The sequence below is a fragment of the Equus asinus genome, chromosome X, assembly GCF_041296235.1.
Source record: "Equus asinus isolate D_3611 breed Donkey chromosome X, EquAss-T2T_v2, whole genome shotgun sequence".
In the NCBI taxonomy this organism is placed as follows: Eukaryota; Metazoa; Chordata; class Mammalia; order Perissodactyla; family Equidae; genus Equus; species Equus asinus.
In genome coordinates, this window is record NC_091820.1 from 100,312,386 (window position 1) to 100,326,721 (window position 14,336).

Sequence of the window (14,336 nt, forward strand, 5' to 3'; positions counted from 1 at the left end):
GGTTGAAAATAAAGAAATGGCAAAAGATATACCTGACATATACGAAACAAAGAAAAGGTGGTATAGCAATATTAATATGAGATAAATATAACTTAAGGCCAAAACTTTAAGTAAAGATAAAGAGAGCAATATAGAATGATAAAAATGACATTCCAACAAGAAGATAACAACAAACATGAGAGTATATACATCTAATAATATAACCTCAACAATGTAAATAGATTTAAAAGATAGCAGTTGACAAACTTACGTAGTACACTCCTAGAGCAAGAAGATGAAAAGTTATTACACAAGCACACATATATTGATGAAAAACAATGATAAAAGTAATCTTGAAAGAAGCCAGAGAAAAGAAAAAAAAGACACGTTACATGTGCAGAAACAAAGACAGGCATAACAACAGATTTCTCTTGAGAAGATATGTAATCCAAAAGACAATGAAAAGAAAAAACCTGTAAACCTAGAGTTCTGTGCACAGTGAATATATCTTTGAAACATAGAGAAAAGAAAGAACAAAAGATGCTGAGAGAATCCATCACCACCAGACGTACACAATGAAAAATAACAAAGGAAGATCTTCAGGCAGAAAAATTAGAATACCAGATGGAAATTTAGATCTAAATAAAGGAAGCTAAAGCACCAGAAATAGTAAATGTGTGGGTAGAATAAAGTATATTTTCTCAATTTTAATCTCTTTTAGATCAAAAATAATAAAAATTTATTGTGCAGTTTGTAATTTATGTAGAAGTAAAATGTATGACAAGAATAGTACAAAGATAGGAGGTCATATGGAAATAACACTGTTGTAAATTTCTTATGCTATATATGTAAAGTGGCATGACATCATTTGAGTATAGACCATAATAAATTAAGTTGTATATTATAAACCGTAGAGCAACCACTAAAAAAAGCACAGCTAATAAGTCAATGGTAGAGCTAAGTGGAATTATTCTCAAAAGTACCCAATCCAAGAGAAGGTAAGACGAGAAAAAGGGGAACAAAGAACAAAGGAGTCAAATAAAAAAATAGCAAATTCAAGCCCTATCATATTATTAATTATGTTAAAGTAAATAGTATAGACACCCCTATAAAAAAGCAAAGATTTTCATATTGGATAGAAAGAAAGACCCAAGTATATATGATCTAAAAGAAGCCCACTTTAAATTTAAAGACACAATATAGAAGATGGAAAATTATAGGGGCTGGCTCCGTGGCCGAGTGGTTAAGTTCGAGCACTTCGCTGCGGCGGCCCAGGCTTCAGATCCTGGGTGTGGACATGGCACCACTCGTCAGGCCACGTTGAGGTGGCGTCCCACATCCCACAACTAGAAGGACCTGCAACTAAGATATACAACTATGTACCGGGGAGGCAGGGCAAGGGGGGTGGGAAATAAAGCAGAAAAAAAGATTGGCAACAGTTGTTAGCCCAGGTACCAATCTTTAAAAAAAAAAAATTATATAGCATGCAAAAGAAAGTTGGAGTAGCTATACTTATATCATAAAAGTAGATTTCAGAACAAAGAATAAAGACAAATATTACATTATATACAATTCTCCAAAAAAAATAACAATCCTAAATGTGTAGGCATCTAACAATAAAGTTTCAAACTACGTGAAAATTGATAGAATTGAATGTAGACATGGACAAATTCACAATTATAGTTGAAGATTTCAATACCTTTTTCTCAACAATTGATAGGAAAAACTAGACAGAAAATCAGTAAGGATATAGAAGACAATGGCAACACTCTCAACCAATTTGACCTTATTATTCTTTATAGAATACTCTACCTAACAATGGCAGAGTACATATTCTTTTCAAATACACACAGAAAATTTATCAAGATAGACCATATTATGTCCATAAAACAAGTCTCAATAAATTTAAAAACCTAAGGGAAAAAAGTAAACCCAAATGAACCAGAGGGAAGGAAATTGTATGTCATCAATTCCAAGATATCCATTTTTGCATATTTTAACATCCCTGGAATTAGGACATGTATTCCAAAATGAATTGTATATCATGATTTAATTGGCACTGTATTTTTTCTTAGTGGCACGTAAAATAATGACTTGTTTTACAATTTACAGCATTCTAGATTCAATAAAATATGAGAATAAAATTAAAAACAGAAATTAGTGAAATAGTAAAACAAAAAAATAGAGAATAGCAAAGCCTAAAGTCAGTTCTTTTATTTTTTTTTGAAAGATTTTATTTCCTTTTTCTCCCCAAAGCCCCCCAGTACATAGTTGTATATTCTTAGTTGTGGGTCCTTCTAGTTGTGGCATGTGGGACGCTGTCTCAGCATGGCTTGATGAGCGGTGCCATGTCCATGCCCAGGATTCGAACCGGCGAAACCGTGGGATGCAGAAGTGGAGCACAGGAACTTAACCACTCTGCCATGGGGCCAGCCCCTAAAGTCAGTTCTTTTAAAAGACTTACACAATACAGAAACCTCTAGCTACACTGACCAAGAATAAAAGAGAAAACTACAAATAAACAGTTGTAAAAATGAAAGAGTATAAAACAATGATGTAATCATCATTTTAAAAATCACGAGAGTATTATAATAGCTTTTTTGCGTATTTTTAAAAAATCTAAAGCCAAACTCTTTATTGTTCATAGATACATATATAGGAATCTACCCTGGATTGGAAAGATACATAGCTAATTTATGATATTAGTTGCCTCTAGGGAAGGAAGAAAGGGGAAAGTGACCAGGAAGAGTTTAAAAAGGCTATTTAAATCTCATCTTCAATGTTCTATTTATTTTATTAATATTTTATATGAAGCATTCTGATATCAGCAAACCAAATGCAAATAATTTACGAGACAATGGGAGGAATTTGAACAAAATATTTGATAATATTTAAAATTATTTTAAATTATTACTAATAATTTTGTTTTTATCTTTTTTAGAAAGTGTTTATCTTTTAAAGATGCATATTAAAATATTACAGATAAAATGATATCTCAAGGATTTGCTCTAAAATAAAACAGTTGGGATTAGCGTAGGGAATAGGTAAAAGAATGTTGGCCATGTGATGATAAATGTTAAAAGTAGATAATAGATATGTGGGAGTTCGTTGTACTCTCCTGTCTACTTTTGTATGTTTTAAAATTTCCACAATAAGAAAGCTTAAAACATGAAAATATTTGAAGCAAAGATGGCAAAATATAAATCTGAAAATGTGTAATTTTGGGTATTGGGTATACTGGTATTTACTATGCTATGCTTTGTATTTTTCCAATTTTTCTATCTTAAAAAAAGAAAGAGAAAATGTAAGTTTAAAACACTATAGTGTACAGGTGATACCTCAGCTAATTCTTAGAAGATGAGTAGAGTTTTGACAAATTAGCCAAGTGTGTATAGGCAGAGAACAGTTTTAGCACAAGTACAAAGATAAGAAATTTCGTGGAAACCTCAAGGAACTACCAACTGTTTTGGTGTTGCTGGAGCAAAAAGAGTGAGACAGGGAGAAGTCTAATGGCTGAAGAAATAGATTAAAGGTTGACATCAGTAGAGGACCTAGTATACCATATGAAGGAACATGGACTTTATTTTCTAGACATTAAGGGAGAGATTTTGGAAGATATTAAGCAGTGGTGTGGCATAATTTGATTGGCATTTTAATAGCTCATTCTGACAGCTATTTGGAGGGCAGGTTTAAGGAAAACGACTTTAGAATCAGAGAAGCCAATGAATGATAATGAAGGCCAGGAATAGAGCAGTGGTAATCAAAGGAAAAAAGTAGAAGAAGAGATTAAAGAAAATTTTGAAAATATAATCAACCATATCTGGATATTAATTAAAATGGAGTAGGGAAATGAGAAGAGTCAAGGATGACTCATCTACCTACTCCTTGTCTCTATTCAGCCGACTCAGTATTCTAGTTGGGGTTGACAATTGTATTAATTTGCTAGGGTTCCCATAAAATACCAGAGACTGGGTGGCTTAAACAAAATTAGTGTATTTTCTTACAGTCCTGGAGGCTAGGAGGCCAAGATCAAGGTGTCAGCAGGTTTGGGTTTTTCCTGAGGCCTCTCTCCTTGGCCTGCAGATGGCCATCTTTTCTTGCTGTGTCCTCACATGGTTTTTTATCTGTGCATGCATGCCCCTGGTGTTTTAATATGCTAAGAGAGTAGATTTCAGGTGCTCTCATCACAAAAGAAATGGTAACTGTAGAGGAAATGATATGTTAATTAGCTTGACTGTAGTAGTCATTTCACTATGTATATGTATACAAATCATCATGTTGTAAAACTTAAATATATACAGTTTTTTATTTAAAAAATAAAATGTTAAGAAATGGAAACTGAAAAAAAGAGAATGAATAGACTAGCTGTAGATGGAGAGAAAATATTCTCAAGATATATATCTGACAAAGGACTGGTATCCAAGACATAATGAACTCCTAATATTCAAAAATAAAATTGCAAACTAACCCAATTAAGCATGGACAAAAGATTTGAACAGACATTCACAAAACAGATTTATGAATGGCCAGAAGAGATACGAAAATGTAATCAACATCATTAGTCATCAAAAGAATGCAAATTAGTATTACAATGAGATACCACTACATGCCCACCAGAATGGCTAACATTCAAAAATCTCGTGTAATACCAAGTGTTTGTGAGGATGTAGAGCAACTTGAAGTCTTATACACTATTGGTGTGAATGTAAAATGATACAACCACATTGGACAAAACTCTGGCTGTCAGTTGTAAAACTAAATGTACAGCTATCTGATGGCCCAGAAATTCTGCTCCAAGAGATCTCTATATTCACAAAATACTTATAAAGAATGTTTATAGTAGCTTTATTTATAATAGCCCAAACTGAAAATAGCCCAGTTGTTCATCAATGGGAGAATGAATAAACACACTGTGGTATATTCATGAAATGGGATACTATTCATCGATAAAAAGGAACAAACTACTGATAACATGTAACAGAATAGACGAAACTCCAAAATATTATGCACAGTGAAATAAATATTACACAATAGAGTGCATACTGTATGAATTCATTTATATTAACATCCAGAACAAGAAAAACTAATCTGTGGTGAAGAAATCAGAACAGTAGTTCCCTGAGGGTAGGTGTTGATGCAAGGGTGGGGATTGACTGGGAAAGGGCACAAGGAAATTTTTGAGTGATGGCAATGCTCTATATATTGAGAGGGGTTTTGGTTACCTAACTATACATTTTTTAAGTACACATATGTAAGATTTGTGCATTTCATTGTAAAGTTTATATGAAAATATTTTAAACAAATATTAAACTCTGGGTAATTAAATGCATGCTGAAGTATTTATCAAAAAGTGAACAGAGGTCTGCAATTTATTTGAAAAGAATGCAAATAAAATGGATTAATAGATGGTTAGAAAGATGGACATAGCACCTGCATCAAAATGAGAGAATCTAGGTGGTGGATATATGGTGTTCATTGTAAAATTTTAAAAATTTTGTGGTATGTTTGAAATTTCTCATAATAAATTGATGGGGAAAATACAGTATGAAAGAAATTCTTTTGCAAAGAAAAAAAGGAACACATGGATAATACACCCATGTTACGCCTCACCCAGAACTGTTGTTGGCTCACTAGTGGGTGAGGCAAGCCTCCGGTGTGGCTTGCTGTGCACCTGAGGGCATGGCTGTTGCTAGCTCTCTCTTGAGTAGGGCAGGCCTCTGGCACAGGCTGGCTGTGTAGCCTGGGGATGCACAACTGCCTGGGCACACTGTTGGGTGAGGAAGCTCCCCACCCCCCCATCCCCTGCAGGGAGTCACACGACCCTTTCAGGTGTTGGTGGGTGGGTCAGATCACAGGGATACTTTTGAATGCACTAATTTCCCAACAAAGCTCTCTCCCTGGCTTTTCCTATGTGGCCTTAGGCAGTTTATGTCTCAACTGTAATCTGCCCCGGGTGTCTACAGGTTGTCCACCTTCTAATGATTTCCAGCAATACCCACTGTTTTTCCATCCTGAGTGAGTTCCAAGTTAGGTGAAACAGAGATAAGAGTCTTGTATCAATCAGCCCTTCAAGAAGCCTCCAGACAAGTTAGAACAGATCCACACAATAATTTGTGAATAAGATCTGCTCTGTTCCCTCTGGAACCACGGATCAGGGTCCTACATTTGGAATTCAGGCTGCCCTCTTCAAGACTGCTCTTCTGCCAAGGAGGGGGTGGGACAAGGGCAAGTGAAAATGCCACAAAGCTTTCCTACTATAAGTTGTTTTTTCTTGATTCAGCGTTTGCTGTGTTGCTGAAACCTTTGATTGTTTTCTAGATTTCTGACAGTTCTGACAGATACTCCTTATTTTTCAGTGTTTCTATGGAGGAATGGAAGCTTTGAGCTGCCTACTCTGCCATTTTACTCAACTCATAAAGTTTTGTTGTTTCTTGATACTCTTATTGGCTGCTGATGATAAATGCTTAGGTCCCTTAATTCATAAGAAGATGCAAAATGGTCATATTCTAATCCTATCTTTCCTTCTTCAATTAGTAACTGAAATAGCTCAATAGGGAGAAACTTCTTTTCATCTATTATTTGGTTACTAAGATGTACAGTTCATTCAGGAAAAGCAGGATAGATACTTGATTCTTTCTCTTTATCAATTTTCAAAATAATGAATTGGATCCCTAGTATCCTCCAAAGGTCACCAATTAGTTTTCTGTTTGTTTCTGGTATTTTTAATAATGTTATGAACTCATGGATTTAAACATACTTGATGTGTTTTGTCTACAGCACTTACCATCCTCATTGCTAGTCGCAAGTCATTCTCGAGTTATGTTATCCCTGCCTCTTCGAGGGAAGGTCAATTTCACTGATTAAAAGAGACCGTAAAACTACACCATCTTCGGCTAGTAGGAAACTCTTCACATTTGTTTATGAGTCCTTTTGATACAACCCTAAGAGCCTGTGATAACTATTTTGATATCTGGTTTGACAAGGTATATCCGTGCTCGTCTTGAACATTTCTTGTTCCAGACATGGAATCAACCATTTCTCCACAGAGCTCTGATATTTGTAGACTACAGATTGGGCATTATGGGTGCTCACTGATACTGGGTTTTTTTTTTATTATTTCTAGACCTTTGCAGTGAACAGAACTAGAAAATGTACTCATTTGACTGGTTGGTTGGCTAGTTAAGACAAAATATGTCATGATTTCATTTTTATACTTCCAATTCAAATTAAAAATACAGAATTTTTACTTAGGAGATAAAGATAGAAGAGGCTTTTTATTCCACTTTAAGAATCCTGGCTCTGAAAGACCCTGGAGATGATAAAATCAGAATATTACATAGTAATTTATTTGCTTTAACTTGTCACATATAAAAACAGTTTCAGAATATTCATCCCAACATTTCCACCAATAATATTATTATAAACAAAGTTTGTTTTGTTTGTTCATTTTGCAATTCTTTTGCCCTTTGAATATATCCCACTAGGAATGCAGTCAAATTATTATAGTTTAAAGCTGCTTGTAATTTTTCTCTCTGTATGGTTATGCTACCAACTGGATAGATATTTAGATTCTTTCTTTTATTTGTTTGCTTAAGGATTGCTTTCTTTAAATTAAAATTTAATTTTGTAAATCATTTCCATGGCTCAAAAGTCAAATATATACAAGAATATATATTTAAAGAAGTGTAGCTTCTATCCCTGTTCCCTGCATCCTATTCCTTCTGCCCCACTATAGGTAACTTTTTAATTCATTCTATGGTGTGTCTATCCATTGTTTTGTAATATAAGCAGATATGTGTGTGTATCAAAGAGGGTCATGGCCCCCCCTTCCTTAGATAAATGTGGTACAACTACGTTTGAGAGTAATTTGACAATACCTAATTTGTTGAAAATATGTTATACTCTGTGACCTATATGTTGGGCGCACAGGAAAACATGTTCTAAGATGTTTATTAAAGCAATGTTTATAATAGGAAAGACTAGAAGCTAAGTGTCAATTAACAGAGAATATATAAATAAAATATAGCACATTCATATACTATATCAAAGTTTTTTTACTTATTTGAACAGAGGCAAGTCACTCAATCACTCTATGCCTCAATTTATTCATCTCTAAAATGGACAGCATTCCTTAATTTGCTTCATGAATTACCATAAGACTTTTTAACAAGTGTTTGTTTGAAAGCACTTTTTAAACTGTGAAAGTTACACAAAGTTGTCATATTTATTAGTCTCCCTGTAGAAAAATAAATCTAGGAACTAAATAAAAATAATCAGTGAATTCTTACAGACTATATGAGTATAAACCCTTGGATGTGTTAAGCACATGAATAATTGGTTTAATTGTTTACTTTTTTGGAATCTGAATGTTTTTCTCAGTAAATGATTTTGCCCAAGCAATATGAATAATTGCCTTTATATTTCATTTCTCTTTGTATGTTTCTTTTCTTGACTATTAACAATGTTGAAAACATATTGATAACTTTTAGTTATTTAGTTAGTTATTTAGTTATTTAGTTATATAACTTCAAGTTATATAAATCTTGAAGAAACTGATAATTAAATGGTCCTAATTATTTTAAAAAAACTTCTACAGAAATATAACTACAATGCATGTTATCTCTGTTGATAAGCAGAGCACAAACCTTATTCAGTTAATGTCTTAAGCCCCCGATATGGCATTTCTTAACTGGAAATTTATACCTTTTGATCCCCTTCACTCCTTTCACTCCCCCTCACCCACCCACTCCTCTGGCAACCGCCAATCTGTTCTCTGTATCTATGAGCTCACTTTTTTGTTTTTGGGGGGGTTTTGTAGATTCCACATATAAGTGAGATCATATGATATTTGTCTGTCTCTGTCTGACTTATTTCACTTAGCATGATGCCGTCAAGGTTCATCCATGTTGTCACAAATGGCAAAATTTCATTCTTCTTTATGGCTGAATAATATTCCATTGCATGCATGTACTACATTTTCCTTATCCATTCATCCATCAATGAACAGTTAGGTTGTTTCCAAGTCTTGGCTGTTATAAATAATGCTTCAGTGGACATGGGGATGCATATATCTTTTCAAGTTAGTGTTTTTGTTTTCTTTGGATAAATACCCAGAAGTGAAATTGCTGGATCACATGGTAGTTCTATTTTTACTTTTTGAAGAGCTTCCATACTGTTTTCCATAGTGACTGCACCAAGTTACACTCTCACCAAGAGTGCACAAAGGTTTCCTTTTCTCCACTTCCTCTCCAACACGTCTTATTTCTTGTCTTTTGGATAATAGCCATTTTAACAGGTGTGAGATGGTATCTCGTGGTTTTGATTTGCATTTCCCTGATGATTAGTGATGTTGAGCATCTTTTCATGTACCTGTTGGTGATCTATATATCTTCTTTGGAAAAATGTCTATTCAGGTCCTCTGCCCATTTTTTAATCAGATTGTTTTTTTACTATTGAATTGAATGAGTTCTTTATATATTTTTGATATTAACCCCTTATCGGTTATATGATTTGCAATTATTTTCTCCCATTCAGTATTGCCTTTTCATTTGGTTGGTGGTTTTCCTTTGCTGTGCAAAAGCTTTTTACTTTAGGGACCAGCCTGATGGCACAGCGATTAAGTTTGCACATGGTTAAGTTTACACTTGGTTAAGTTCGCACATTCTGCTTCAGCAGCCCAGGGTTCAATGGTTCAGATCCCGGGTGTGGACCACTTGTCAAGCCATGCTGTGGCAGGCATCCCATATATAAAGTAGAGGAAGATGGGCACGGATGTTAGCTCAGGGCCAGTCTTCCTCAGCAAAAAAGAGGAGGATTGGTGGCAGATGTTAGCTGAGGGCTAATCTTCCTCAAGAAAAAAAAAAAGCTTTTTACTTTGATGTAGTCCCACTTGTTTATCATACTCCAATTTTAATGAATGAATTAGACCTATATGTGATAACATGGTTATTAATGTATTCCCAGATAAGTTTCATGATAACTTTGGAAATTACTATGTCTGTAAATTCAAAAGTCACTCATTTTGTGAATATATAGTTAATTTGTCTGTGTGTTTTGATTGTGCTCAGTATTTTGAAGACTCCAAAGTTTAACATCTTATCCTTACATCTGATAACTTAAATAAGTAGATAAGACATACATTGAAAAGTTAACAATAAACAGTAACAGTACTACTGAGATCACAAGACATGACACGTAATCTCTGACTTGCACAATCCTTTGAAAAGTCTGTGATGTACTTGCTAGCAAGCATAGACCTCAGCACTGACTGGAATATCCTGTTCTTTTCTAGCCTTGTAGATCTTGCACCAGGGTGGGGTCAGTGGAGGCTGGGGGGGAAGAGGCAAAGAATATATAGCTCCTCTCCCTCCCCCACGCCTCCACACACCAATACCTATCACTCTTATTCACATAATGAAATGCTCAGAGTAGATCTTATGAATAAACAAAATCACCATACCTACAGACATACATTTATACTGTCTTCTTTTACCTCACAACGTAAATGTGGTCTACTTCTGAAATTTTTCCTCACTAAAACATAAATCCATTCTTACCAGAAATAAGGGTAAAATGAGTCATTAAAATAACAGTGATTAGGGGCCAGCCTGGCATAGGGGTTGAGTTTGTGAGCTCCGCTTCAGCAGCCCAGGTTCACAGGTTCAGATCCTAGGCACGGAGCTACACTACTCACCAAGCCATGCTGTGGCAGCACCCCACATACGAAAAACAGAGGAAGATGGGCACAGATGTTAACTCAGGGCCACTCTTCCTCAAGCAAAAAGAGGAAGATTGACAACAGGTGTTAGCTCAGGGTGAATCTTCCTCACAAAAAGATTACAAAATTAAAAAATAAAGAGGACGCCTGTGGCCAGTAGGTAAAAAAAAATTACATTGATCATTATAATATATAATCATATATATATACAAAAATGTAATTTTGCTAGGTAATTAACCTGTATCTTAGTTATGCATTAGGCTTAAAAGCATAATGTGTTTCATATGGTAATTTTATTAGTATTCAAGCTAAAAATAAAATAATTCTGGTTCATAATTTTCTATCTTATTTTTTAAAAAACCGGAACTCTAGCTGTATTTTGTCTCTTTCCTAATTATTCCCTCTGCAGTCTTGCTATGCACAACCAGTGACTGCCAATATCTCTCGTATTGAATTCATACCCATTTATATTAAATAGGGACATATAATTGGGGTAGGTAATTACAGTCCCAAGTTACTAAATTAAAAAACAAAGCAGAATTTTTCACATACCTTTATACTTTGCCACTTCTTAATATTACCACTTGAATAAGAAAACAGGCATAGAAAATATTCTGACTTATTCCTGACAGAGTCACTCATAGGATTTTTTTTCTATAAGGTAGATATAATTACTTAATTTTTAAAAATTGGAATAGCCTATAATTTGTTCTTTGCATGCTATATTTTAGAACAAATCAGTCAGGAATACTCAATATAACTTGGATCATTATAATAGCTAGTTACTGCTGTTCTAATTATGTACTTTTATTAGTTTGGGGAGGGAAGATAAAAAAGATTAAATCATTGCCCAATCCTCAGTTTAGTCCTATTATCTTTGAGTTTTTCTCTTGGCTTTGATTGATTCCTTTCCTTTTCACATGTGATTGATTTTTTTATCCTTTTTGTTATCAAGCATTGTTAGAGGCAGTTAAGTGTGTTCATCAACTGAATTTTGAGTTTAAAAAAAACTCTTTTGTAATACTGCAGTATTTTGAATTCTTGGTGACTAAGAAGTATGTGTTCAGCTTCTTCATCTTCTCTTACAGCTCACTCTAGTATTTTACTTCATAATAAATTTTCAATAAGTCTCTGGCTAGGTTTAAGAAACCAAGAAAGTAGTCTGGGAATGTGGAATAAAGTTTGAAAAGCAGAAGTAGTATATTAACCACACTGAAACCTTGCTGTTGAAGCTCCTTTCTGCTTCAGCAAGGTTTTTTACACCAAGGCATAAGCAGCCTGCAAGGAACCAATTCAGCAATCTTGGTAAACTCTGGAACAGAGTTGCTGTCGGCTTGCCTCAGCTAGCAGAACTGACAACGTGAGAGTCTTGTTCCAAAATCTATTTTTTCTGATTCGACCCTATGTCTTCAGTTACTAGAATGTATTATTTAATTAAAATGTTATTTTACCAAATTCTTTAGCAGAGTATCTGGTACATAATAGGTGCTAAATAATTATTTGTTGAATGAATGTCATCATGTGTAGGGGAGAATTATATTCTGCCTTAGAAACTGTGTTAGGTAAATTGTACATAAATGATAAATTGACTTGATGATAGAGAACAATCAAGAATTGAAGTGCTGTTTCATCTCAATTAAGTTCTCTCTTTGTTTTCCATATGTCATTTATATCTGAAAGGAGTATCATAAATAACAGATAAGTGGTCCCTTTGAAAGAGAGTTATATCCAAGAAAAAGATTGTATTATGTATTTCTTCAGGCTACTTTTAGCAAAGATTAACAAAATTTTATTTGAAGCTTAAATTCCACCAATAGTGAGTGATGGGCCCATCTCTAAAGGTTGTTATTCTGATGAATTTGACATAACTTGAATTTGTCACTGAATATACAAGGAATATATATTTACTTAAAAGCATTTGGAAAAGACAGAAAGAAGTATAAAGAAAATAGTTAGAAATCTCCATAATTCCAGCAACAGAGAAAATAATATCACTTTTTAATATTTTGGAGTAAAAGTTTATTTTGAGAGTGAATTTAGTTCTTTCCTCACTTTAATTAGAATTATCTGGACATTTAATTTACATTTTATAGTTGTTTGAATTTAAATTTAATTAAACTATTCCTCATTAGTCTATACTTTTTTGTAGTGAATGACTTGATTTGGTTAGTTTATAGTAATTGTGTCTATCTCATTGTGTCTTCAACAGGTCAAGAATACGTAACTGCTCGTGTCATTGGGAAAGCCAGAAAAACTATAAGTGATAGGTGGGAAAGTCCACTGTGGAGAGAGAAAAAGTTTGACTTAATAGATCATCAGTATTACAGCCATGTTTATCCTGAAAGCATTCCACGGAAATTTAGTTTTGAACACAAAAAGTTTCTTACTGAGCAGTATAATTCTCAGCCTGCAAAATACGTGCCACCAGAAGGAAGGCCCCCAAAACTTGATAATTTTAAGAGCGCCCGAAGCCTTGGGCATTTTGAAGTAACCATCCTAGGTGAGTCAACTGTTCTTCTCTTTGAATGTTATTAATTTAACATTTTAAATATAGATGATACTATTTTGCTTCAAAAAACTAAGCACCCCGCCCCCCCCAAAAAAAATTTAAGCCCAAGGAGAGCTCCTGTTTGGCTTAAACCAAAGGAGTGGAGCACTAATTCTGGAATACATTAAGCTCTAATTCTGGCCTTTTAATGTTAACATTGGCAAGTCCTTAGAAAGTATTTGGGGAGAGAAGAATGGGAACCAATGGGAACCGTGGGAACTTTCCTCATCCCTGACTATCTAACTAAAAATGATTTCTCCTTTAGCCACCATTTCCTTGCCCATATTATCTGCCTCTTTCTCAGTGCATCTGAATCATTAAAGGGTAAAATATAGGTTAAAGAAAAAGGAGTACTAATCGAGAGAAGCTCCTATGAACAGAGGTCTGTTTAGCCCCTAAAGAAAATAAAATTCTCTAGTAACTCAGGTTGAGCAGAAAGAAGCTATTGGAAAAACTTCCCGTGTCTGATAAAGGAAAATAAGCTTGTTTTTCCTCAGGTTGTTCAAAATTGAGAAGTAACTATAGAACTTACAGATATTTAAAGGAGTCAGTACATTTTTAAGCTTATATTTATTTTTGTTTGTTTCTAATGAAGGAAAAATGTATACAAAAAATTCTAAAATAAAATCTTAGGCAAAATGAACTACTCTCAGAGTCAAAGAAAAGTTGTTTGTATTTGTGTTTTAAAGGAAGGTCTTGTTACTTTAAAATGAAAGAATGTAGAAAAATCATTAGCAAATTAATGCCTCAAAAAATGCAGTTAATAGATTTTTACATCTATACTACTGGAATGAATTGCCTCGACCTTCATCAAGATTCCTTTCCCCCCTTTACTCTCTCCCATTCCCTCTTCCCTACCTTCCCACACATACATATGTACATACATGTGATTGTGTACATGTGTACAATATATGAAAAGCATGAATTTCCACTGATCCTGTTAGACAATCTCAGACCCAGGTTTCAAATGCTTCTAGACTGCATTCCTTGGTCTCTTTGAGTAGTTTATCAGTCTTAGTTGTATATCTAGGACACAAAAATTATAGCAAAGATTTCCCACATATCATAAAAAGTAACCATGGAAATCGTGAG

The 14,336-nt window shown here is 34.2% G+C and overlaps 1 protein-coding gene across 1 annotated transcript in view; it reads left to right on the top strand.

The window, feature by feature from the left end:
- RADX (RPA1 related single stranded DNA binding protein, X-linked) overlaps window positions 1–14,336 on the top strand; it is a 67,817-nt gene that overhangs the window by 38,077 nt on the left and 15,404 nt on the right. Inside the window, exon 12 of the mRNA XM_014843246.3 lies at window positions 12,906–13,196. Within this exon, the coding sequence (XP_014698732.1) occupies window positions 12,906–13,196 (291 nt within the window). The remainder of the gene's footprint in view (window positions 1–12,905; window positions 13,197–14,336) is intronic.